Source organism: Physcomitrium patens, chromosome 3 (genome assembly GCF_059467195.1).
Source record: "Physcomitrium patens ecotype Gransden chromosome 3, ASM5946719v1, whole genome shotgun sequence".
NCBI lineage: Eukaryota > Viridiplantae > Streptophyta > Bryopsida > Funariales > Funariaceae > Physcomitrium > Physcomitrium patens.
Genome location: NC_143412.1, coordinates 23,851,455 through 23,873,924, shown reverse-complemented (window position 1 = coordinate 23,873,924; position 22,470 = coordinate 23,851,455). Strand labels below are relative to the sequence as shown.

The window sequence follows — 22,470 nt, the reverse complement described above, 5'->3', positions numbered from 1 at the left end:
CCAACTTGTCACAAGGTCGAGTAGTCTTGATATTGCGACGAAGTAGCCATACCTTATCACCCACGTTGATTTGTGGTTGCTCCTTACGATATAGATCTGCGTTTATCTTTTGTCGTTCTTGAGCTTCCTTCAATTGTGTCTTCATTATTGCATGTAACTCTGACAACCGATTTGCCATATCTTCTGCTGCACGATTATCAATTTTTAAAAAACAAAAGTATCAAGTCGTGGATGATAGCCATAATTGGCAAAGAAAGGTGTTTGTTGCGTGGAAGAATGTACCGTATTATTATAAGCAAACTCTGCCAATGGCAGAAGGGTTGTCCAATCATCTTGTTGGTAGTTGATAGTACACCTTAAATATTGCTCCAAGACTTGGTTTACGCGCTCTGTTTGTCCATCAGTTTGAGGATGGAAAGCCGAAGATAGCTTTATGTCCACTTTTAAAATCTTGAAAAGGGTCCTCCAAAATCTTGACACAAATTGAGTTCCCCTATCCGATATGATATCTTTAGGTAATCCATGATAGCGATAGATATTATCAATGAAAAGCTTAGCTGTTTCTTCACCTGTGATAGATTTTGTACATGGCACAAAATGTGCCATCTTGGTGAAACGATCTACTATCACAAATATAGAATCATAAGATCTTGAGCTTGGAAGATCTGTGATGAAATCCATAGAAACAGAAGACCATGGTTGTTCTGGTATAGGTAATGGCTGAAGAAGTCCGTAAGGTCGATGACGAGGAATTTTTGATCTTGAACAAATATCACATGATTGTACAAAGTCTTTGACTGACTTCCACATTTGTGGCCACCAAAAATCTCTTGATATGAGTTCCAAAGTCTTATTATATCCAAAGTGCCCTGCTGCTGGAAAGTCATGACGTGCTTGAAGAACACGTAAACGTGCTTCTCCTTCTGGAACATATAGGCGTCCTTCAAAATATAATAGATTATTCTTAAACTCAAACTTAGAAGGATCATGAGACTTGGAAGAATTATTCTCGATATCATAAACAAGAGGGTCTGAGGACATACTTGACTGGATTTGCTTGAGAAAAGTTGAATCAACAGTCAATGTTGATTTCATTGCTCGGAGATGAAATTGCTCCGGTTTCAAGAGGACCGTTTTTTGTTGCTCAAAAGCTGCATCTCCTTCTTTTGGTGCAAAATAAGAACGTCTAGATAGGGCATCGGATAAACCTTGTTGTTTTCCTGGCCGATAAGTGATAATGAACTCGAATCTTGACAAAGACATACTCCAACGAGCTTGACGACGATTCAACACGCGTGCTGACATGAAATACTCGAGGTTCTTGTGATCTGTATACACAGTGACTAGACTAGAATCGCCTTCTAGATAATGACGCCATTCTTGAAAGGAATCCACAATCGCAAGAAGTTCTTTATCGTGGATCTCATAATTGATCTCGGCTGCTGAGAATTTTCTTGAATGAAAAGCTATCGGATGGAGTTTGTCATCTGTTCCCATTTGTGATAAAACTGCACCTAAGGCAAAATCTGATGCATCTGTTTCCATAAAAAATGCCTTGGAAAAGTCAACACGATATAAGACTGGTGCAGAAACAAACTATGTCTTCAAGGCTTCAAATGCTGCTTCCACTTGTTGATTCCATTGAAATTTATCTTTACTAGTCAAGCGTGTAAGTGGAGCTGCAACTCGTGAGAAATCTTTGATGAAGATTCGATAGTAATTGGTAAATCCCAAGAAACATTGGACATCTCTTACCGTCTTTGGAATCTTCCAATCCACGATTGTTTGGACTTTCTTAGAATCCATCATGAGACCATCATTTGAAATGATGTATCCTAAAAAGTCAACTTGAGTAGTGTGAAATACACACTTTTCTATCTTGGCGTACAATCCTGCATCTCTAAGTTTTTGTAATACTTGACGAACATGTATTTCATGTTCTTCGACGTTCTTGGAATAGATCAGGATATCGTCTAGATAGCAGACGACAAAATTGTCTAAGAATTCACGAAATACATCATTCATGAGATGTTGAAAAGCAGCTGGTGCATTCGTGAGTCCAAAGGGCATGACATTATATTCGAAATGTCCATACCTGGTTCGAAACGCAGTCTTCCATTCATCTCCTTCTTTGATCCGTACTAGATTATATGCTCCTCTTAGATCTATTTTTGTATAGATCTTAGCTTGATTCAACTGGTCAAGGAGTCCTGATATCAAAGGTAATGGATACTTGTTCTTGATTGTGATCTTGTTGAGTCCTCGATAATCAACACACATTCGTAAAGATCCATCTTTTTTCTTTACGAATAGAATTGGAGCTCCTGCTGGAGATTTTGAATGGCGTATGAAATTCTTTGCTAAATTCTCGTCAATATATGTCTTGAGTTCAGCCATCTCATCTTGCGATAAACTGTAAATTGGTCCAAATGGTGGCTGAGTTCCTTCCTTGAGATCGATTGAACAATCATATGGACGATGCTCAGGAAGAATATCTGCATTCTTTTTCTCAAAAACGTCTTGATACTCCTGATATTGACTTGGAATGCCACTTGAAGTCTTTACGTTTTCAGAAATAGGTGCAGCATAAATAGCAAAAGTTGATCCTTCTTTTGCTGCGTGTATAAATGCTTTTGCACCTATCAGTACGGGTTTTACTGTACTAGACTTATAATTTTTTACTTGGTTCGTAGAACTATTAATAACGCTTTTGGAAAAGTCAAGTTTACGCGAATTCCAATCTATTCGAGGGTTATATTTTTCTAGCCAGGATAAACCTAAAATAACTGGATTGGATGGGGATTTAATTATGTTAAAAGCTATGTAGCTATCATGACCGTCTATTGTTACTTTTATAGGATGAGTTTCATGAGTGACATCTCCAGAAGACAAGGGACGACCATCTATGACTTCTACATGTACTGGTTTAGGTTTCTGTACAAAGGGTATTTTACGACTTTTAACAAATTGTTCATCTAAAAAACATGCTGAGGCTCCCGAATCTAATAAAGCAGAGGCTTTGTAATTCTTAGGTCCTAAATATAAGTCTATTATAAAACAAGGAGAGGGTTCTGAGGAGAGGATAGGACCTTCATTAGGAATTGTACAAGGTTCCAGCTGCACGGTCCTTATTGTAGCTGGACGAATCCGTTTTCCGACATGTTGTCTTCTTTGACCGTCGTACCCCTCATTTTATAGTTGCGTCGTTTCTTTGGACAATGTTGAGTAGTGTGCTTAGGTTCTCCGCAATATAAACATAATCCTTCTTGACGACGACGAATCTTTTCTTGCTCAGTTAGAGGTTTAAAACGTACCGCATCAATTTGCATGTCTTCTACTTTCGAATGTACGTTTGGCAAAGATGTTGATGTTGCCATTGAGTAATAACGTTGAGGTTCCCGTGAATGATTCTCAGATCGAAATTCAAAAAGTCGATTATCACATTTTACCGCAAAATCGATTGCTTGACTCAAAGTTTGAGGATCAGGTAAGTTGAGCATCAATTTCTTTACTTCGTATTGCAATCCATAAAGAAATTGACTGATGAGTGCAGCATCATCCCACTTGATGTCAATTGCAAGTTGTCAAAATTGTGAAGCATATACTGTTACTGAGCGATTTCCTTGTCGCAGAATTCGGATCTTATTTGTTGCAACACGAGTTGCATCGTGTTCACCATACATAGATCGAAAATCCGCCAAAAAAGCTTCCAAATTGTCCAATATTGGATTTCGTTGTTCAAGAAAAGACGAAAACCACGATAATGCAGAACCAGAAAGTAGAGTGCCAATAAACCTGACTTGTGATCCTGGAGTTGGATAGCTTTGCGGTTGAAGTTCAATTGCCAATTGTACTTGATTGATGAACCCTCGAAACTTTGATCTCGTACCATCAAATTTCTCAGGTAAGGCAATTCTTGGTTCTCTAGTGCTTATAGGGTGTTGTACAATTGGAGAAGGAACGTGATTTGTTGTAGATGTTGAAGCAGCTCCGATCATCTCTATATCTCCACTTTCTGCTATTCTTGTTCTTTCATGTGTTGGTGAATTGAGTTGATGCATCGCAAGCATTAACTCCCTCATTTGCTCTTGCATTTGTGCCATTGCACTCTTCATTTCAACAAGCTCTGCCATAATGACACTAAGAAGAAAAATTTGTTTGATATTGCTCAAGACAAAAGAAAAGAAAGACTTGATAACAAAGAAGATACTAAAAACAATATCAGTTTAGAAGTGAGTAATCCGCAAACTTCTAATACGCTTATGTCTTGTCAAGAGAAAGGGGTAATCCACTCTTACTCAAGAAAAAACAAAGCTCTGATATTGTAAGTGTACTCTTGTCAATCTGTCAAGGACAAAGACTCGATGAGGGAAAATATACACCAAAAGGCTATTTCGATATAATAAGTCAAAATATAAACAAGTAGGTATATTAAAAGGAAACTGGAATGGCTATTGCCACAAGACAAGAAATTAAAGACTCTTGAAGCTGGATTAGAAGCAAGAAAGGAGTTGACAAGAGTGAAGAAGCCTTCACTCTTGTCTCTATATATACTATCTAACTAAGGGCTACGTGGCGACGTTCTATAGGACCTCCAATATGTGTTGACTTTGTAGGACACATGCCTTGACTTACAAGGCAAGTTTTCCTACGTGTGGGCCACATAGTTAGCTTGATCTTCAAGCTAACAACATGTGTGGCACATGGCCAACTTGTTGACCACGTTTCTAATCCAAAAAGTCAATTAAAGACACCTATGAAGTCAAAGCAGCGTCTAAGAAGTTTCTAGGAAGCTTCTATATTAAATATTATACAATTAACTTACTTTTATCTACTTTTATTTACTTCTACCTATTTCTATATGTAATTATTAGCTTATATGATTATGGCCGTGACACTAGTTCAAGATCATCGCTCCTCATCCGGACGCGGGAAATGAGGCATTGCGGAGATGGTTTGAAAGCAGCGAGTGTGAAGTGATACTTTGGGCGGTGTCATAATACGTGAAATCTTGCTTGAGAATGCTCTGGGCACCTAGCTGTGGAAGGTAGAATGGAAATTGCAACAATAAAATCCTAATTCTAATAGAACACTAACAATGCTAAATAAGCTTTAATCAAATTTAGAGAAACCTCAAAAGAATTCCAAAGAAACAATAAGAAATCTTAAAGAAATATTAGAATGATTACAAACATATCTCAAATACATCTCAATTCAATCTTAATTTAATCCTAGTTGAAATTTTATTAGACTTCATTCAAACTTTAGGCCAAAAACTAACTAAAACTTAAATCCTAAACAAACTCAAATAAAATCCTAAACTCTAAATCAAATCCTGATCAAATCTTAACCAAACCTTAAACCCTAAATCAAATCTTAAATCCTAAACAAAATCCTAAACTTTAACCAAACCCTAAACTCTAAACCAAATCCTAATTCTAAATCAAATCCTAACCAAATCCTAAATCCTAAATCAAATCCTAATCCTAAATCAAATCCTAACCAAAACCTAAATCCTAAACCAAATCCTAATCCTAAATCAAATCCTAACCAAATTTTAACCAAACCCTAATCTTAAATCAAATCCTAACCAAATCTTAATCCTAAATGAAATCCTAATCAATCCTAAATCAAATCCTAACTAAATCCTAATCTTAAATCAAACCCTAATTAAACCCTAAAGTCTAAACAAAATCCTAATCCTAAATAAAACCCTAACCAAATCCTAACCAAACCTTAATCTTAATCCTAAATCAAACCCTAACCAAATCCTAGTAATTTCTATAGCAGATTTAAACCTCAATAACTAATGAATGAACTTTTGATCTTAACTCAAATTTTGCATATTTCTTAAAAACTAAGTTGAAAACAAGCACAAAAATTTTGAAAAGGATCGAAATTACCAAATAGACAATAATCTCAAAAACGTGCTTGGGTATTGGCTGGCCTCCTTCTCCAACCTTGATGCTAATCTCCCAGAGCCAATATCTCTTCTAATCACCGTTCGATTGATCTCAAAATTCTCATACACATAGAAAAACAAGTCTAATATTCTTTCACATAAATTTCACTCCAATCCAACCTATAGATTGCAAGAAATCTTAAAAATCCTCACTGAACCTAAAATTCTACTTTCTGAGACCTTGACTCACTTAAACCTTAATAATCCTCAATTCAACCGTTAGATCAAGCTAAGATTCACAACACATATTAAGCACAACTATGACCATTAATCTAAAAATTTTTACTAATAGATCTATTACAAAACTCTTGAAATCGCTAGAAATGTCAACCCTATTTTATTTCACAAAATCCAAGACATCTGAAAACAATCTTGACTTTGTAAAGCTCTTACGAAGTCATAACAACTCCATTTTGCAAAAAATTAATGTTCATAGAAACCTTATTCTATTTTCTATCAAATTCCACTCTCTGATCTGCCAAAGAGTTCTCGAGTTGTCATCGAGACTCAGTTTTGTGCCTCATGGTCTAATTTCGACCAAGGTTGATAACCGGCCCTCCTTGGGTATCAATATCTAGTTTTTCTAAATAATTTTTGCTAGAATTTACTCTTAACTTCTTCCTAAAGATGTCTATATCATTTATTTTTCCAATCTATCTTATTTTGCCTTATTTTTGGCCCTACAAAGTAAGTAGAAGCTATTTTTTCTAAAAGGGCAGCATTACTACTAAAAATTTTACTACCTTCCTATCTTTTATCCATATTTTTCTATTTTATCTTTTAACTTGGCTCTTCTATAATAAGATCCATATTACTTTCTCTAACCATATAATCGTGTTACAACACGACAGCGGGGCTCCACTTACCTAGTTGGGACCCTCGCTTGCCCCACCCATCACCACCTAGGGGCTTCAAAAACTAGTAAAGGGTTGAGGCGCAAAGCGAAAACACTTGCAAGACACTAAAAAAAAACACATTTTTTCATAAATATGAATAGACCAAAAAAATAAAATAAAAATAAAAATAAAAATCCAGCTTTATTCCCATGGTTCTTACGACCGTGGCTAGGCCAGGCCACAAGCGTTGCGTGTGTACACTAGATCCTTGATAGCTCGTGGAGAATCACGCTGATTCCAGGCTCTTCACCTCCTCGTCCATTGATACCGAAGGCCCCATCGAAAAGCTCGGCAAAGTCCCAAAAGTCATGCCAAAAGCAGGAATGTAGTCGTCACCATCATGATCTAATCCAGCCTTTGCTTCGTGCTCCTCCGGCTTCATCAGAGTGGGCAGACGAGCACGAGATTCTCGAACTCCGATTCCTTCGATATATCTAGCAGGAAGGGATGGATTAGAATAAGAGCTAAGGTCAGGAACTGTCCAGATTTTCGATTGCAGTCGGTGTCGAGACGGGGTGTGCGAGATTTCAGTGTGAAAGTTGCATTGGAGCAGCTGTAAGTGCGATTATACGGCAGCGACAAGGCCCTTTCAATATCTTTTCACAAGCTTGTGACGCTGTCGTGTTAATGTTTGCATAACGTCACATTGGGGAAGGATCATTTTAAGACTGCGGCAGTGTTGGTATTTTGATTTCTTGTTATGCTGGTCACGTGTCGGAATTTGAGCTCAGATTGTAATTGAGTGATGAGTCGAGGTGCAACGGTTTTGTTAATGGAGATGCAAACACAAGAGATCTGTTGATTTCGGCAGAAAACATGGAAGAGATTTGAGTATATGTGCGAACTCTTTTGCCAATTGCTTCAGTTTTGGAGTCAACTAGTGTTTCCGAACCCATGGCGACTAATATATTTCATCTTCAATTTGCGACTGTTGTCTTGGTACTCACGGCGATTTGCGCTGATGGGTGGGAGAGTTGCCCAAAGAAAGAAAAAGGGATGTGTAGTATGGTCCTGGACGGGACCGGCTACGCTTGTAGAGAGTACACGGTAGAGACGGAGGACGGGTTCCTGTTAGGGTTGCAGAGAATATCACCAGCAATTGAGAGGTCGAATGTAACGAAAAGGCTTCCTGTGGTGTTACAGCATGGGTTACTTCAAGGGGGCGACAACTGGGTCCTGAATTTCCCTGGTCAGTCGCTGGGTTTTATTCTTGCGGACGAGGGCTTCGATGTGTGGATTGCGAATGGACGTGGTACGAGATGGAGCCATGGACACAGGAGGTATTCTAAACACGACAGAAGATACTGGGACTGGACTTGGGATGAGCTCGCTCAGTACGATCTCCCCGCCTTGTTTGAGTTTATCATGACAGCCACCGGGTCGAAGGTGTTCTACGTCGGGCATTCGCAGGTGAAATTTTTTCGCCATCCACCCATACAGTCAAACGTGCTCAACTAACTGCAGCTTTTCTTGTAGTTCTTATTGTAGTGACATGGCGTGCAGGGGACAATAACAGGATTAGCATCATTCACGCATCAAGCTGTGACGGACATGTTGGCAGCGGCGGCGTTGCTAAGTCCCATCTCATACCTCGACCACATCTCATCGAAGTTCATCAACAATGCCGCACTCTATCACATCGACATTTTGGTGAAGTCCATGGGTTTTCGCGAATTCAACGTCCGGAATGAGGTGGGAGTGCAGCTAATGGACAGGGTGTGTCAAGAAATAGACTGTCGTGACCTCTTGGCAACCATCACTGGCCCTAACTGCTGCTTCAACCGTACTCGCATCCCCTACTACCTTCAATTTGAGCCTCACTCCACTTCTTTGAAGAATCTGGCTCATTTGGCGCAAATGATAAGGAGAGGGACTTTCTGTAAGTACGACTATGGCTACCTAGGCAATTTACAGCACTACCAAAGCTTATTCCCCCCAGCTTATGATCTTACCGCTATCCCGAGATCTCTGCCTCTGTGGATGGCGTATGGAGACAACGACGCTTTGGCCGACCCTGTCGATGTTTTACGCACTGTCAAGCAGCTCCGGAGGAAACCAGAGATTGTAGTGCTGCCTGATTACGGTCACCTAGACTTCATTTTCAGCATTAATGCAAAAGGGGATTTGTATGATAGCATGATCGCTTTCTTCAGATCTCATGCGGATCGTTGTGAACAAGACATCACTCAAGTTACTCGAGTTCCAGAATCATCTGTCTAGTGCCTGAAACTAGTGGTTAGTTTGATTCTGACCTCTCTTAGGTATGCTTGTGGCGTTATAAATCCTCTATTTTCTCCACACAAATGTCAATAACTCCTCTGGATTTTAATCTCTGCATAGTCCTTAGATGAGTAGATTAGACCTTATGATCGTGTACGAATATTTATTTAGTGCGCCTATAGGCTGTTCTCGATTCCAAGATTGTTTTTACATCTAGACGCACCTAATAAAGGACATTTTTGGAATACCTTCCTTATTTCCGGCTTTTCCAACCGCAGTCTACAATCTATGCTTAATACCAAGAACTGCAAGCTTCAATAACATTGTTAACAAGTTGAACCTATGATTCATCCATTGAGGTTCAACACTTGCTTTTTAGGTTCCATGGTTTTCGAATGTTCTCATTATTCTTGAAACTAAGCGAAATGATGACATTGTGTCCAGAATGTTGTAGACAACCTTTGGGTAACTTCCACCAACAGTATCCCCTATATCTTTTAACACGAATGGTGTTCTAATACATTGCTAAAGAAAAGTAATTCAAACACCGTAAAATCAAGAATATAGTGCTAACTGATCACGTTTTGATGACAACTAAATTGAGGTTTGGGGACCCTCTTTTGGCCAAAACTTATTTCTCGATCCCCCAGTCAGAAACGGCAGCTAGCTCGGGTTTCAACTTGTGCGTGGTGTGACGGGAAGAAATTTAACAATGTCTTATGTTTATGGTGATAATATTTCAAACTAGCAACATCAACAGTGCAGTCGCTCAGAGATAAGGGACTGATGCTGCAAAGTCGACCGTGACGATCGTTTGTTTCCAGGATCAAACGTTTTCGATACCTGTTACGTATGTAGCTCTCATCGGGAGCACAACGTGTGTACATCTCTGTAGAACTATCAAGGCTGTGTTACCAAGTTTAATCATTAATATTAACTCATCCTTGACACGCATGAGCGAATGACAAGTTCAACCCCATCCCACTGTAGCAAATGGTGGGAGAGGGACTGAACATGATTCCCAGCAACACATTTCCCTACAATAACCAGGCATTGGACACCACCGCCAAGGTTGGAGCCATGCCCGCTCGTTACGAATAGATCCGCGAAAAGATTCGTTACAATGTCATCTCTCTATGGCGTATAGTAACAAGATCAAGCCTGCCATGAAGATGACTAAGTGGTTTCACTACTAAGTGCGAGTTTATGTGTTGAGCTTGTTCGCAAGCCGGCAATTGATACCTGAGCTCTTTTAAAAGGTTTCCTGCCGGACCCAACTAAGGATCTTGTTGTGCCACACCAGGCAAGGGAGACCAAGTGAAATTGTGAGAGGAAAGGATAGGGACCTGGTGCTACTTTAAGGAGTGTATCTCGCACGAGGATCGAACTCCCTCACCGTGATCAAGGAGCAGACCTGGAGCTGGTAGCGATTACCAAGGCCAAGTCGGAAGAGAAGGCACAGACTTGTTGATGTCGGTCAATGCCGCCATACAGAAGCCGAGGAAAACACCGCCTTATCTTCTCAAACAAACAAACAAAGGCAGTGAGAGGATCAGTGAAGAAGGAGAGATCGCGGCGGTGAAATGGTGGCCGAGTGTGCAGATAGATTCACGGATTCTGCTCCGGAGCCCCTCAGTTGCGTGCCCAGGTTGAGAGTTGGGTACCGTGAGCCGGCCGACGGCCATATGACCGTGTCCCAGCCAAAGTTGATGGAGCTGACGAGGATTTTGAACGAGTCGTCGGATATCGAACGTTTAGTTGGTGGGCGGCGGGACACGGACCAGGTTTTAGTTTTAGATTGTATTGTGTTTTAAAGTTGGTAGATTCTTATTTGAGTGTCTATTAGATGTGAGTGCAAGAACAAGTAAAGACGTAGAAACAATGAAATTGTATTCAAAAAACAAAAAACAAGAAAAATTAACTGAACATGGAAATGGTATATTGTTATATTACTTCTCAAGGGATACAATATTAGTGTTTTGGTTCACATTCAAAAAATATTTTTACTTGATATAAATTTCTATTGGTCTTTTGGGTTACTATTGATATTTTTTTAAATTAGAGATAACATTGATGTGTGAGATATTGAATAAAAGAAAAGAAAAATATTATTTAACTAATTAATACTAATTGTATGTATAATAAAATTGTACAAATTTCATTTAGAATTTTACTAATCTGGCTCTAGTCTCATATTCATTTAAATATTTAATTATGTATAAAGGACCGATAAAAATAGGTACATACTTTTGTAATATAAAATTTAATATTACTGTGATTATGTAAATATTTTTTTCTTTACTAGTAACTTCGATTTTTTTCAACCAACTGAAAAGATTCAAATCTTACATTAAAATTATATACACATGGTTATAAAAAAACAACTTGAATTATTATATTTCGTTTTAAAAATAAAATAGAATTACACCTTAAAATCTAGAGAAAAAAAGTACTTTGTTATTATTTTTAATATGTAATTTACTCATTAAAATTACATTATAGATGTTTTATTATTTTTTTATTGAATTATTGATAAAAATATAATTAATTATTTAATAAATGCTTGAATTCTCAAAATAAAAATTCATGTTTAAAATTTTGTAAATAATCAATGTTTTAATATTAAAAAAATCTATTTTTTAGGTTTCGATTTAAAGAAACAAAACAATTACAAAATCCTTCACATTAGAAAATATACATAATTAAAAGTATTATGAAATATCCTCTTTAAATTAAAAAATATACACCTTTAACATTTTTATAAAATAAATAGTAAACAATAATGAAACTTCCCTTATATATATGTATATATATATAAGTAATTCTACCATATTTTTTTATATTGCCACCACAACTTGCCTCTACTCAAGATATTGCTTTGGTTATTTATTCATTTATTTCTATCAAAAAAATTATTCAATCGAATGGTTTGGAAATTATTGAACAAAGAAAAATTGATGTATTTGAAATGTATTGAACAAAGTGTTATGTGGTGGATGGAAGTGTGGTGGCAATAGCAAACACTATGATAGCATTAGCAATACCCTGTATATATATATATATATATATATATATCCACAAAAAATATTATATTATAAAATATTTTTTACACCTAATATATACAAGATTTTAATGTTCATATCATTACAAAACCAAATACTTTAAAGTGTTCAAAAAGCAAGGACAGTTTTGTTGTAATAAAAATAAAATAAAATAAAAATCCAAAATTACACATGTGTACAAAGAAGATTATTGCATTAAGACATCTGAGATGAAAAAGAATTGATAAACAATTTCATTAGAAAAATAGGAAATCAATGGCACAATATCACCATGAAAGTTATCCAAAAACATAAAATCTACCAAAAGTGAAGGAAATACAAATATAAAATAATTTATGAAAGAATATTAATAGACAGACACTCATCTTAACAACGCTGCTTTACAAAGCCACACAAGGGTTGCATGCTGCTCACGATGCTTCCCAACCCCAAAATTAGTAAAACAAAATAAAAGAAAAGAAAAGAAAAAATTCTCCAACGAAACCAAAACTATTTCCACTAACATCATTCAATTACTTTTTCCACCAAATAATTTGGTTGTTAGCGGAAGTTTAGACGAAACTTGTCATGTATCCCTCGTCCCAAGCGCACCATCTCTGGAGGCGGCGAGGTCCGGCGACGGAAACCGGACGAGCGAACGGATCGTCAAACTATTGCAACGGGCGGCGACAAACGAACAACGAAGGATCTTGCAGATCGTCCAACTCTCGGAACATACATTGACGGACGGACGAACGAACGAACGAACGAGCGAAGGAGCGAAGGAGCGAACGAGAGGGAGAATCCACCCACGTGAGGAGCGCCGCATTTCGGTGTAATGTGGCTTTAAAAGGGGGTAAATTGAGGCAAGGATGGAGGATCGCCGATGATAGGTAATATGCCTGCTTCCCTTGCGAGGCCTCCTCAAAGCTTGATTTGTGTTTATAGCATGCACGTGTGCACCGGCATTGCGAGGGATCGAGCGAGGGAGCTGCCTTCAAACCCTCCCTCGCTGCTCCATATCTGTGCGTCAGCCTGCCGCAGGTGGATGTCAGAGGCCTCAGCTACTGTCAGTGCCTAGTGTGAATAGCCCTCTCGCTTGGGTCGGAGTTTGCAGCGGGTGGGATTTGAACTGTGCGGGACGAAGCTCCAGATCCGATTTCAGGATTCAACTCCTTGAGAATTTCGCGCAGATTCACGCCCTTATTCGCTTTGAGTCCCTGTCAATCTTCTATTAGCGGGTGGTCGGGTGTTGTGTCTTTGCTGAAGCGCATTCGGTGCCAGCTGGGGTGGCGTGGGCGAGCGAAATGTACTTGTGATATCACTCTCTGTGAGTTCAAATCAGCTTGGTTGTATTTGGTAGTACTGTTTGGCGCAATCAAGGTCTGATGGCAATTGAGTGAGTGACGATGCTGGTGTTGGAGCGTGGAGTGTAAGTGGCTCGAAATGCGAGGACGTTGCAGAGGGTCTTTGCAACCGGGTGCCGTGATCAAGAAGTTGCGTCTGCAGAACGGAGCAGAACACGCTGTTTAGAGTAGCTTGCCGCGATGGACTCGGGTAGACGAGCTTTGGGTTCTTCCTTTCTTGGGGTGCAATGGCTCTGCGGTTGTCTTGCAGCGATTCTTTTGATGCTTACGTACAGGACCTCCGCCGCTTACACCTGTACGTCTGATCCCAACAACGCCTCTAACATGACCATGTTCAAGACTCAACCCACTTGCTTGGACACACAGTTTCCCCCAGATAGGAACGGCCAAAAACTTTTAGTGTGGGTACGTATCTAGTTGACCTAACTATCCAGCTTGTCATGTTTCTATTTCCTTCTATACCAACACATGCTACTTCTTGTGACCTTTGCAATCAGGTCGAATCCAGTCGTCTTTGAATTCGGCACCGAAGTTGGCTATTCTTGATGTGAAATGTCGAGTACTATCTTGAGTCCTTTAGATTGTGGATTTAGGTTAATGTTTTGAAGCAGATTATTTATCCAGAGTGGTTTTAAATTGGAAGCAGAAGAGAGTTTTAGGGCACTTAATCTTCAGAATTTAGTTCCTTAGATCTACGCTTGTCTTGTATCTCTGCACTTTTTTTGGGTGAAGAGTATTTGTGTGACCCAGTCTCAATTATGGTCCTGAAATCTCGGCGCATATTTTGAAGGTCCTTGCTAGTTGATGAACTGTGAATATCAGCCAACGAACCTTACAGAAATTTGTAGCGAGCATATTGTTCGAAGTAGAGTGGTCCTTGTTACACTTACATTCTTGCTCATCAACGATTGTGAACCATTCATGATAATTTAGCATTTTCTGACTCGGGCTTCGGTTGATGGTGATTAATAGTCGCTGAGAGATAACGCAACCAACTACGTGACCATCGTTGTGGCGGCTCCTCTAGATGAATCAGAATGGATCGGACTTGGATTCTCAGAGGCAGGTCAAATGCCAGGATCCACAGCTGTGGTAGCCACATTGGGCGTGACCGGTAGTCCTCTTGTTCAGCCATACTATCTTAGAGATAGGTCGTCGAATGGAGTTATTAAGGACGATTCAAGGCTAATCCTTCCAACACGAATGAATGCAACCTACGATGGCACATTGAAGACCGTCTTCATGGCCTTCAGAGTGGACTTTGCATCATCCAAAATAGTTCCTAATTATCTGCTCTATGCTGCCGGGCAGGCATCGGGTGACGGTAGTATCATTAATTACCACAGAACAAGATCCTTGGAGGAAATGCAAGCTAACTCCCAGTTTCCTTTGGGTGGTACGTCCTTTATCCCAACCTCTGCAGCCTGAGTAAGTGCACGTGTATTGTTTGAATGCTTGATGAACATTGTTAGTTCTGAATAATTCAACAGCTTAAGTTTTAACTTGCATATAATTTCCTAAATCACTCATAGAGTACGCATAGCCTATTATGCACTGGATCTTGGAATGACTTTCATCATAACATACACACACTCACACACGAGTTTCTTTTTTGATTTAAAGTGTTTCTTTTAGCAGTTGTATTTGATTATTCGTGTGAGGCTTCACGCTTAATGGAATGAGCTGTGCTTCGGTGCTGCAGGTGCTGTGGGGGAATCAGCAGTATCTAAGCTTGAGAAGCGAGTCAAGACACATGGAGCTCTTCAAGTTTTTGGATGGGGAGTTTTGTTGCCCATTGGAGCGATAGTGGCTCGGTATGCCCGGGAGTATGATCCCGCGTGGTTCTATATTCATGCCACGTTCCAATTAATTGGGTTTATTTTCATCATTGCTGGTGTAGCTACAGGTGTAGCTCTTGCAAAAGATGTCGAGGTTCCGGGCTTGAATGGTCACAAAGGACTCGGTTTATTCCTCCTCATTCTGGCTATTTTACAGGTATGACTATAACCTTCTTTTTGATATCAAAATTGTAACTGCAGTGGTAATTACCACACTTTTCAGTCCAGAATATAGTGGTAAGCAAAGCCATTCACTATCTAGTGAGTTCAACTTTTATTCTTCATCTGGACCATACGAAACCAAACTGAATGTGGTTAGCGTTGTGGGGTGGGTTATTGGTGTAGAAAGCTATAACAAGCAAATCTGTGGCGCCTCGATTAGACTAGACTTCAGAATTTAGTGGTCCGCATTACCACCGTAAACATATTTAGATGCTACAGAAAATGCTACTGGACGATCTACATATGCCGGTTTTGAATATCAAAGGTCAATATTTAAAGTCAAGTTCTACCCTACCTGCTGATTCTTATTTCAGTTATTTGGGCAAAGTCTGCAACGCTTTCGTGAATCCAATGGGGGCTAAAGAAAATCCCCATCTGTATCATGTTGTCGAAATGAGTTCTGATGTTGTGCTGATGTGGCAGGTTCTAGCGGTTGTATTTCGCCCCAAAAAAGATAGCAATACTCGCAAGTATTGGAATTGGTATCACTGGTGGGTGGGCCGCTTGGCACTCTTTCTGGCTTGCATCAACGTCTTTGTTGGCCTCAACCTTAGTAATGGAGAAAGGAAACTTAGAGTTAGTTATATTGTCCTTCTGGCGTTCGAGCTTGTGGCCTTTGCAATTTTGGAAACCATCTACTGGGTGCGTTGGAATCGGGCCCCTGCGAACAGCTCCGGAGTTCGGTGGAACCGAGCATCAACTGAACGAGGCTTTCAAATGTCCGATTATTGACCTGTTGGCTGGACTTTATGACGAATTATAACTAGTGGACAGCTTGATACATTTAGCCTTTGCCAATTGGCTGTTTTGTGCGTGATTACTCGTCATTGGCACATTGGTTTGTTTACTTAATTGCTCCAGTTATCACCATTTTTAGTTGTACGTGGCATAGTGAACATTAGTAATCATATAAAGATGTAGGCTTCTGTAAAACTATTAAGAGTGTTTCTATATTGATGGTATGCGAAGTAATCTGAGTTGGTATTAGCAACCTGTCAGCAAAGGGCATTGGGAAACATAAAAACAAGTTTCTATCTACAATCTCAAAACAGCCAAATGATGATATATTGTCAATTGGCTGTTTTGTGCATGGTTACTTTTTGGTAAAATATAATATGTTAACAATACCATATACTAAAAAACATTGCGAATGGTGAAAGTATGTTTATGTCCGCAATTGTTACAATACTTCACTAGTAGGGAACAACAGAACAATTTCGGTGCCTAGCTTTTTCCTCCATTCCCAATGCAAGGTTTTCTCACTTCACAACCGCCAACCAAAATTTCATTGTGCACTGGATCATAAATGTCGTATTTACGCTTGAACCGGTGTTCGCGCCACTGGTCCTGGATGCTGCGTGACACAGGGTGCATGCGATTGCTGAGGCAGTCTCTGAGGTGTTCCTTTGGTTATCTGTCCATCAGAAAGTGACTTCTCGTCCATCAAATGTGAAGGTCGTTGCCCCTGAACTGCTTGCGAAGAACTATAAATAGTGGTCGAAACTTTTGGTTTTGGATGAGCAGATTGAGAAGCCTGCAAACAGCCCTCGTCAATTCGAGCTCTCTTAATCAAAGGCTCGTCAATTGGCATATTGTCAATGGTGGTAGCTTCAATCGGCTCACGCTTGTTGATCTCATTGGTGCACAGAACGTCGGAGGTCGTTGGATTAGGCGTCTCGGGGCAACTACCTTCAGGCAATGCTTCAGGACCAGTATCTGGCAGAGGGCTGGCAGCAGGCCCTATGGAAACCGGAGTAGGAGCCAATGCAACTGCAGTTGAGTCAGGAATTTTGTCCAGCAACATTCCTCCCACTTTAGCTTGCGCTTCAATCATTTTTTGAAGGGATTGACCTTGGGCCTCAATACGTAACTGCAGCTCCCGTTGGACCTGTAAAGGGATAACATTTGCTATATCAGAATTACTTTCTGCAGAAGATTTGTCTAAATGACTGATATACAAGCATCACACATTCACAGGCACGGTTGATAACGAGAGAATACCTCAAGCTGCTCGTGAAGTTTTTTCTGCACCTCCATCTGCATTTGCAAAGCTTGTGTGATTTGGTAGCTCCTGCGATTGGACGATGAGATTCAGTTAGGAAAGAAGGGAGATATGGTGAATTGGACAAGACCTTAACAGATACCTCAATGGACCTGTATTTCGGCAAGACTCAAGACATCCAGGTGGTTTCCCCAGGTATTACAGCACTTCTAAGAGTGCTCGAAAAGATATGAAAGACATTGGACAAATAAAAAGCATTGTCACGTTCCAAAACCTTCAGAACCCTCAACGAACCCAGACCTTGATCATGAGAACAGATAAGATGCACAAACACATGCAGCTGGATATACAAAGGGCAACTTACGAGCTGATCTCTAGAGGCGTAAGAAGGCTTTCAGTCCTCCTTCGTTCCGCTTTTTGCTCTACAATAGTCCAATGCACAAATTTAACATGCGGTTTAAGATTCAATATAAACTAGCCTCAAATCTGCAATAAGATTACTCATTCGTTCCAATGAAATGCATACAATGAGAAGAAACAGGTTACAATCTCTTCAGACTTAAGATTAACAAATGGGTGCCACTATATCTTCAGAAGGACAGATGGTTGGTCAACACGAACAATGAGTGAGAACTTTCACATACCTTCAGTAATTTCTGGCATATATCGGGCAAGTCGGTATTTCTGAATTCGCAATGAGAGGATGCGTTAGTCCTCTTCTCGTTTCTATAAATATTCGAATTCATTGAATAAGATCCAGTTCAAGAATAGAACTGGAACGATAAGATACGTGACTCTCCACCGATCACTGTCGGCCATTAAGAAATCTTTGAAAAGGATTTTAAGGATTACCTGGAGGTGGCTCTTCACATGATAGATAGTTATCCCTTGAACACCCATCAACCCCATCACTGCTTTTGGTGTAGCCCCTTCAGAAAAGAGAACACCCAGAAAATAAAGGCGTTGCTCATGGAGATAAATTTTTCATGTGAATCATAGTAGCCAAAAAGCATCAGTACAATCCATTTTGATAGAATACATAGTAGTGTAATTCATAGCTCTTGTCCAAGCGTTCCTCGATGTCAATGAAAGAAATAGCAGTAAGAAAGACTATATAAACCCTTGAACATTAGTTGACACAGCTACAAGGTACAATAACTGAGCACCTGGTCCAATATAAGGTCATGGCTTCCAAATGAGCAAGATTTAGACTTCCAGGATATTTCGATTTAGAATGATGAACAACGTCAAGGGGCACGTGAACTTACGATCAGCCCCTCCAAGATGCGCTACTGCAGTTATGAATTTTTCGTGAAGCTCCGGAGTCCACCGCAATCGTGTCTTCCCAGGAGCTGAAACAGAAGGGGCTGCACCCGAGGATAGGCTTGGGCTACCGGGACAGGCAGCACTCACGGCCCCTGTATAAGCTACAATAAGGATACAGGAACCCATTTAAATATGCTAGCAGAATATATATTTTTGTTGATCACTGCACAAACCTAGCCCCATACCGTCCGGAAATAAAAAATACCCTTAGCAAATCAGCGAATAACTGCAGCTTCACGCTCGATACCATCGAGCGCATTGGAGAATCCTATGAATTACTTGGACAACGTAACCCAAACTGGTTTATGCCCCATAAAAAGATTGCTACCTGTAAACCATTCTACAAACTCGTGCATTAAAATGCTTAAGAAGAACCGAAAATTTGAAACAAACAAACTGACAAAAAAAAAAACAAACAAAACAAAACAAAACAAAACAAAACAAAACTCGTACTGTTTGGTAGCAACCACTCTTTAATGAAAGTCCTCAGAGTGTTCTGAGGGAGGAGCAATGTTGTCAGGATTTAACTTACTTGATGAGCGCTTCTCAACAACGGGAGGTGGCGCCGACACTGGTGCAGTTCTAGTAGTCTGGAGCAACGTCTGACACATAGAGAAAGTTGAAATCACATGCAGAAGATATCCTCATTGCAAAATAAGTTCAAACCTATGTGCCACTCTAAACATAGTTTAAAGTAGAGCACAGAGAATCCCTTTTTGATTCCCTCTCTTTCTACTTGCTCTGAAGAATCCGCAAAACTCTTCAGCGTAGACATCAGGTGGGAAAACAAAGTGGGATTCTCTACAAGCAACAATCCGGCCACTTGTAAATAGAATTTCGTATCCTCATTATAAAGTTTATCAAATAAGATAGACACTGCCAGTAGAATCTCAATTATACCCTAAAGAGAGGTAGAACCAGCCTTTCTTTTGGTCCATGAATTGTGCCTACTGAAAAGCGGCCTTAAAGTTTGTTACTTCAAAGTTGGTCGTTGTACGGCCATCAAATCCGACAAGAAGCAAATACTTGACATAATTCAAATTCATAACTCGTGCAGCTTTCATGAAAAAAAATAAATAAATAAAAAAAAAAAAAAAAAATCTCCTGCCTCCGTCACTGCGTGTTCTTTTATAAGCTATTTTCACCAATCGTTTCACAGAATGCCCATTGTTCTCCTTGCAAGCGCCTACTAGCTTCCATGTCGTTTTCCATCCCGAAAATTATTTCAACAACTAAGATGAACGATGACCACGCCGCTGTGTGCTCGATGATTAAAAGAAATCCTCTTGTCACAGGGGCTCCTTTCTAGCGAGAACTACTGCACTAATGCGCAAGAGAATTTCGAGTACTTCAATGCCCAGCCGTTAGCCTTGCCAATATCTTAATAAGAATTAAGAGGTTCAAATTCTGCAGAATCAACTGATTCGTCTCGTCCTTACCTCGAAAATCCAATGTATCCGCACTCTTTGTAACGTGACTTACAACCTGAATTCCAAGGATAAGCTCTGAATCTAAAAAGATTCCCAAAACTCACTATACTCCACAAAATTGAATCCGATCATTCTGCACATTAATTCATTGCCTCGAGATTAAAGAAGAACGAAGGATTCGGCGCTCTGATGTCACTGATATAGATATGATCAAGGCCTTCATTTTCTAGTTCGACTTTTTCCTTCCAAGACAAATAATTGCTACCGTTTATAAACGATTAGATCCAGAGATACCCACTCACATTGAATCTTAAGGCGCTGAAAATAGAAAAGAATAGAAAAGAAAAGAAGGAGGTACAAGCAAGCGATTCCAAAGAAGACGACTTACCGGCCCATCATCTTGCTCCACATCGATAATCTCAGTCCAACACTTGGCTAAGGACTCATCCTGGGGAACAAACTGAGTCCACTGCAACCACTCTGCACCCGCCCCATAAACATCGCTCGCTGGCACTGGCTCCAGCTCATTCATTGCCACAACAGCTCCTGCTTCTGCTGCCGCCTCTGATCCTTCCAGAAGGGGAACCCCTGCCCCATCTGACGAGTCCAACAATCCCTGCTCCAAGCACTCACACACCATCACCTCTCACCTTTCCTGCACCTTGGAAAAAAAATACATCGACTTCCACCCTGACCATGTTCCGCACTCTCAAGAAAAAAGGCAAGCCCAGGAGAAGCAAAGCAGAAACACAGCCATTTTTCCCATGCGGTTCAGCCTTGGAATCACTCCCGAGCTCTCAACAGCTTGTTCAGGCAACACGTAATGCTGGAAGAACGCAACGAAGTACTAGATGAAAGCTCTGCACAAAATCCTCAAACTCTAACACCAATTCTCACTCCCCAACCATCTGCGACCGCTCCCGTGCACAAGCTCCTACCACCTATGCAAAAAGCTCTTGAAAAAATTTCACATCATCCTTCCTAATTCATCCCTCTCTCACTCTCTCTCTCTCTCTCTCTCACTCCCACACCAACCACCACGCAATGATTGAAACCAAACATCTCTCCCTCGCAACCCCCACCAGAAACCAAACGAGAAAACCCGCGAGTGCCTCACTCACCCACTTCTTCCACATGAGGTGAGCTTCCTACATGGGCAGCAAGAGGGAGCAGCGAAGGAGGAGCAGCCGGCCCGCGCACACACAACTAAGACGAACGCCTGCTTTTGGACCTCTCCCCCTGGTAAGCCGGCGTGCACGAGCTCCGCCAGCCCCAGTGACATGCTCTTGTGGTAGGTTCCCACTTGTGGTCGACAACAACAACACAACGTACTGATACTGCTACTACTGCTACCACCCCCTCAAACGAGCTGCTGCAGCGTGATAGAAACAAGGACAGTAGAAGCGCTGACGATGACGATGGCGATGGCGACGGCCACCACGCTCCAGCAACTCTCAACCCACAAAAGATTCCCACCCTCCCTCCCTCCCAGCGTACTACACTAGTATCCCAATCACTTGCTCATGCGCCTCCTGGGTGAGATCATCGCAGAGAGTGATAAACCCCAAGTGAGAGAGAGAGACCGCTGCTGATGCGAGCGAGCGAGCAAGCACACCGCAAAAGCGAGCGCGGAGCGACCAAGCATTTGCCGTGGTACTTGAGCCGCATCCCCGCAAAGCCATGGTCTCCACGCGAACGGGCGGGCGGGCGGGCGGGCGGGTAGGGGGCGAATGTCGCGACGCGAGGCCGCGACGGCGCGAGTGTGGCAGCGTGGGCAGTCGAGCGCGGGTGTGGCAGCGTGGGCAGTCGAGTGCGGATGCGGCAGCGGTGGCGTGGAGGCCATAATGGGAGAGAGGTAGAGGGGCGTAAGAATAATAATAATCTATGTTTCATCTTTTATATATATATATATATATATATATATACCCGGGATTTTAAATAGACCCAGGTTTTTACTAAATTGACCCACCCATCCTAAACATCATGAAAAAAAAAAAAAAAAAAAAAAAAATCTTCTTCACCATATGCTTCATCAAGGGTGGGTTGATTTAACATCTGGATCTATTTAACATTCTCCTGAGAATAATAATAATAATAATCTATATTCCAAGTTTCTTTCTCCTTTGGAAGAAGAGAGAGTTGCTTTTGGGCCACACCATCACTACT

At 40.6% G+C, this 22,470-nt stretch overlaps 3 protein-coding genes across 5 annotated transcripts; 2 read left to right on the top strand and 1 right to left on the bottom strand.

Annotated features, from left to right (window-relative positions):
- Positions 1–7,216: 7,216 nt before the first annotated feature.
- On the top strand, positions 7,217–9,334 carry LOC112280454 (triacylglycerol lipase 1). Its single transcript, XM_024515972.2, has 2 exons — positions 7,217–8,268; positions 8,362–9,334. The coding sequence occupies exons 1-2, from the start codon at positions 7,753–7,755 to the stop codon at positions 9,076–9,078; spliced, it is 1,233 nt and encodes a 410-aa protein (XP_024371740.1). The 5' UTR covers positions 7,217–7,752; the 3' UTR covers positions 9,079–9,334.
- Positions 9,335–12,986: 3,652 nt separating this feature from the next.
- Positions 12,987–16,533, top strand: LOC112279438 (cytochrome b561 and DOMON domain-containing protein At3g61750). 2 transcript variants are annotated; one of them, XM_024513864.3, is made up of 4 exons: positions 12,987–13,891; positions 14,798–14,882; positions 15,189–15,481; positions 15,970–16,533. In XM_024513864.3, the coding sequence occupies exons 1-4, from the start codon at positions 13,667–13,669 to the stop codon at positions 16,276–16,278; spliced, it is 912 nt and encodes a 303-aa protein (XP_024369632.1). In that variant the 5' UTR covers positions 12,987–13,666; the 3' UTR covers positions 16,279–16,533. The 2 variants fall into 2 exon arrangements, with proteins under 2 accessions (XP_024369632.1, XP_024369631.1); XM_024513863.3 differs by having other exon boundaries at positions 14,459–14,882.
- A 162-nt stretch (positions 16,534–16,695) lies between these two features.
- On the bottom strand, positions 16,696–22,007 carry LOC112279436 (protein PHOSPHATE STARVATION RESPONSE 2). Of its 2 annotated transcripts, none has more exons than XM_024513860.3 (9): positions 21,426–22,007; positions 20,693–20,920; positions 19,407–19,476; positions 18,817–18,975; positions 18,401–18,477; positions 18,193–18,232; positions 17,913–17,970; positions 17,548–17,617; positions 16,696–17,434 (listed from the first exon to the last, which is right to left on the bottom strand). In XM_024513860.3, the coding sequence occupies exons 1-9, from the start codon at positions 21,438–21,440 to the stop codon at positions 16,862–16,864; spliced, it is 1,290 nt and encodes a 429-aa protein (XP_024369628.1). In that variant the 5' UTR covers positions 21,441–22,007; the 3' UTR covers positions 16,696–16,861. The 2 variants fall into 2 exon arrangements, with proteins under 2 accessions (XP_024369628.1, XP_024369630.1); XM_024513862.3 differs by having other exon boundaries at positions 19,407–19,464; positions 21,426–21,984.
- Positions 22,008–22,470: the final 463 nt, after the last annotated feature.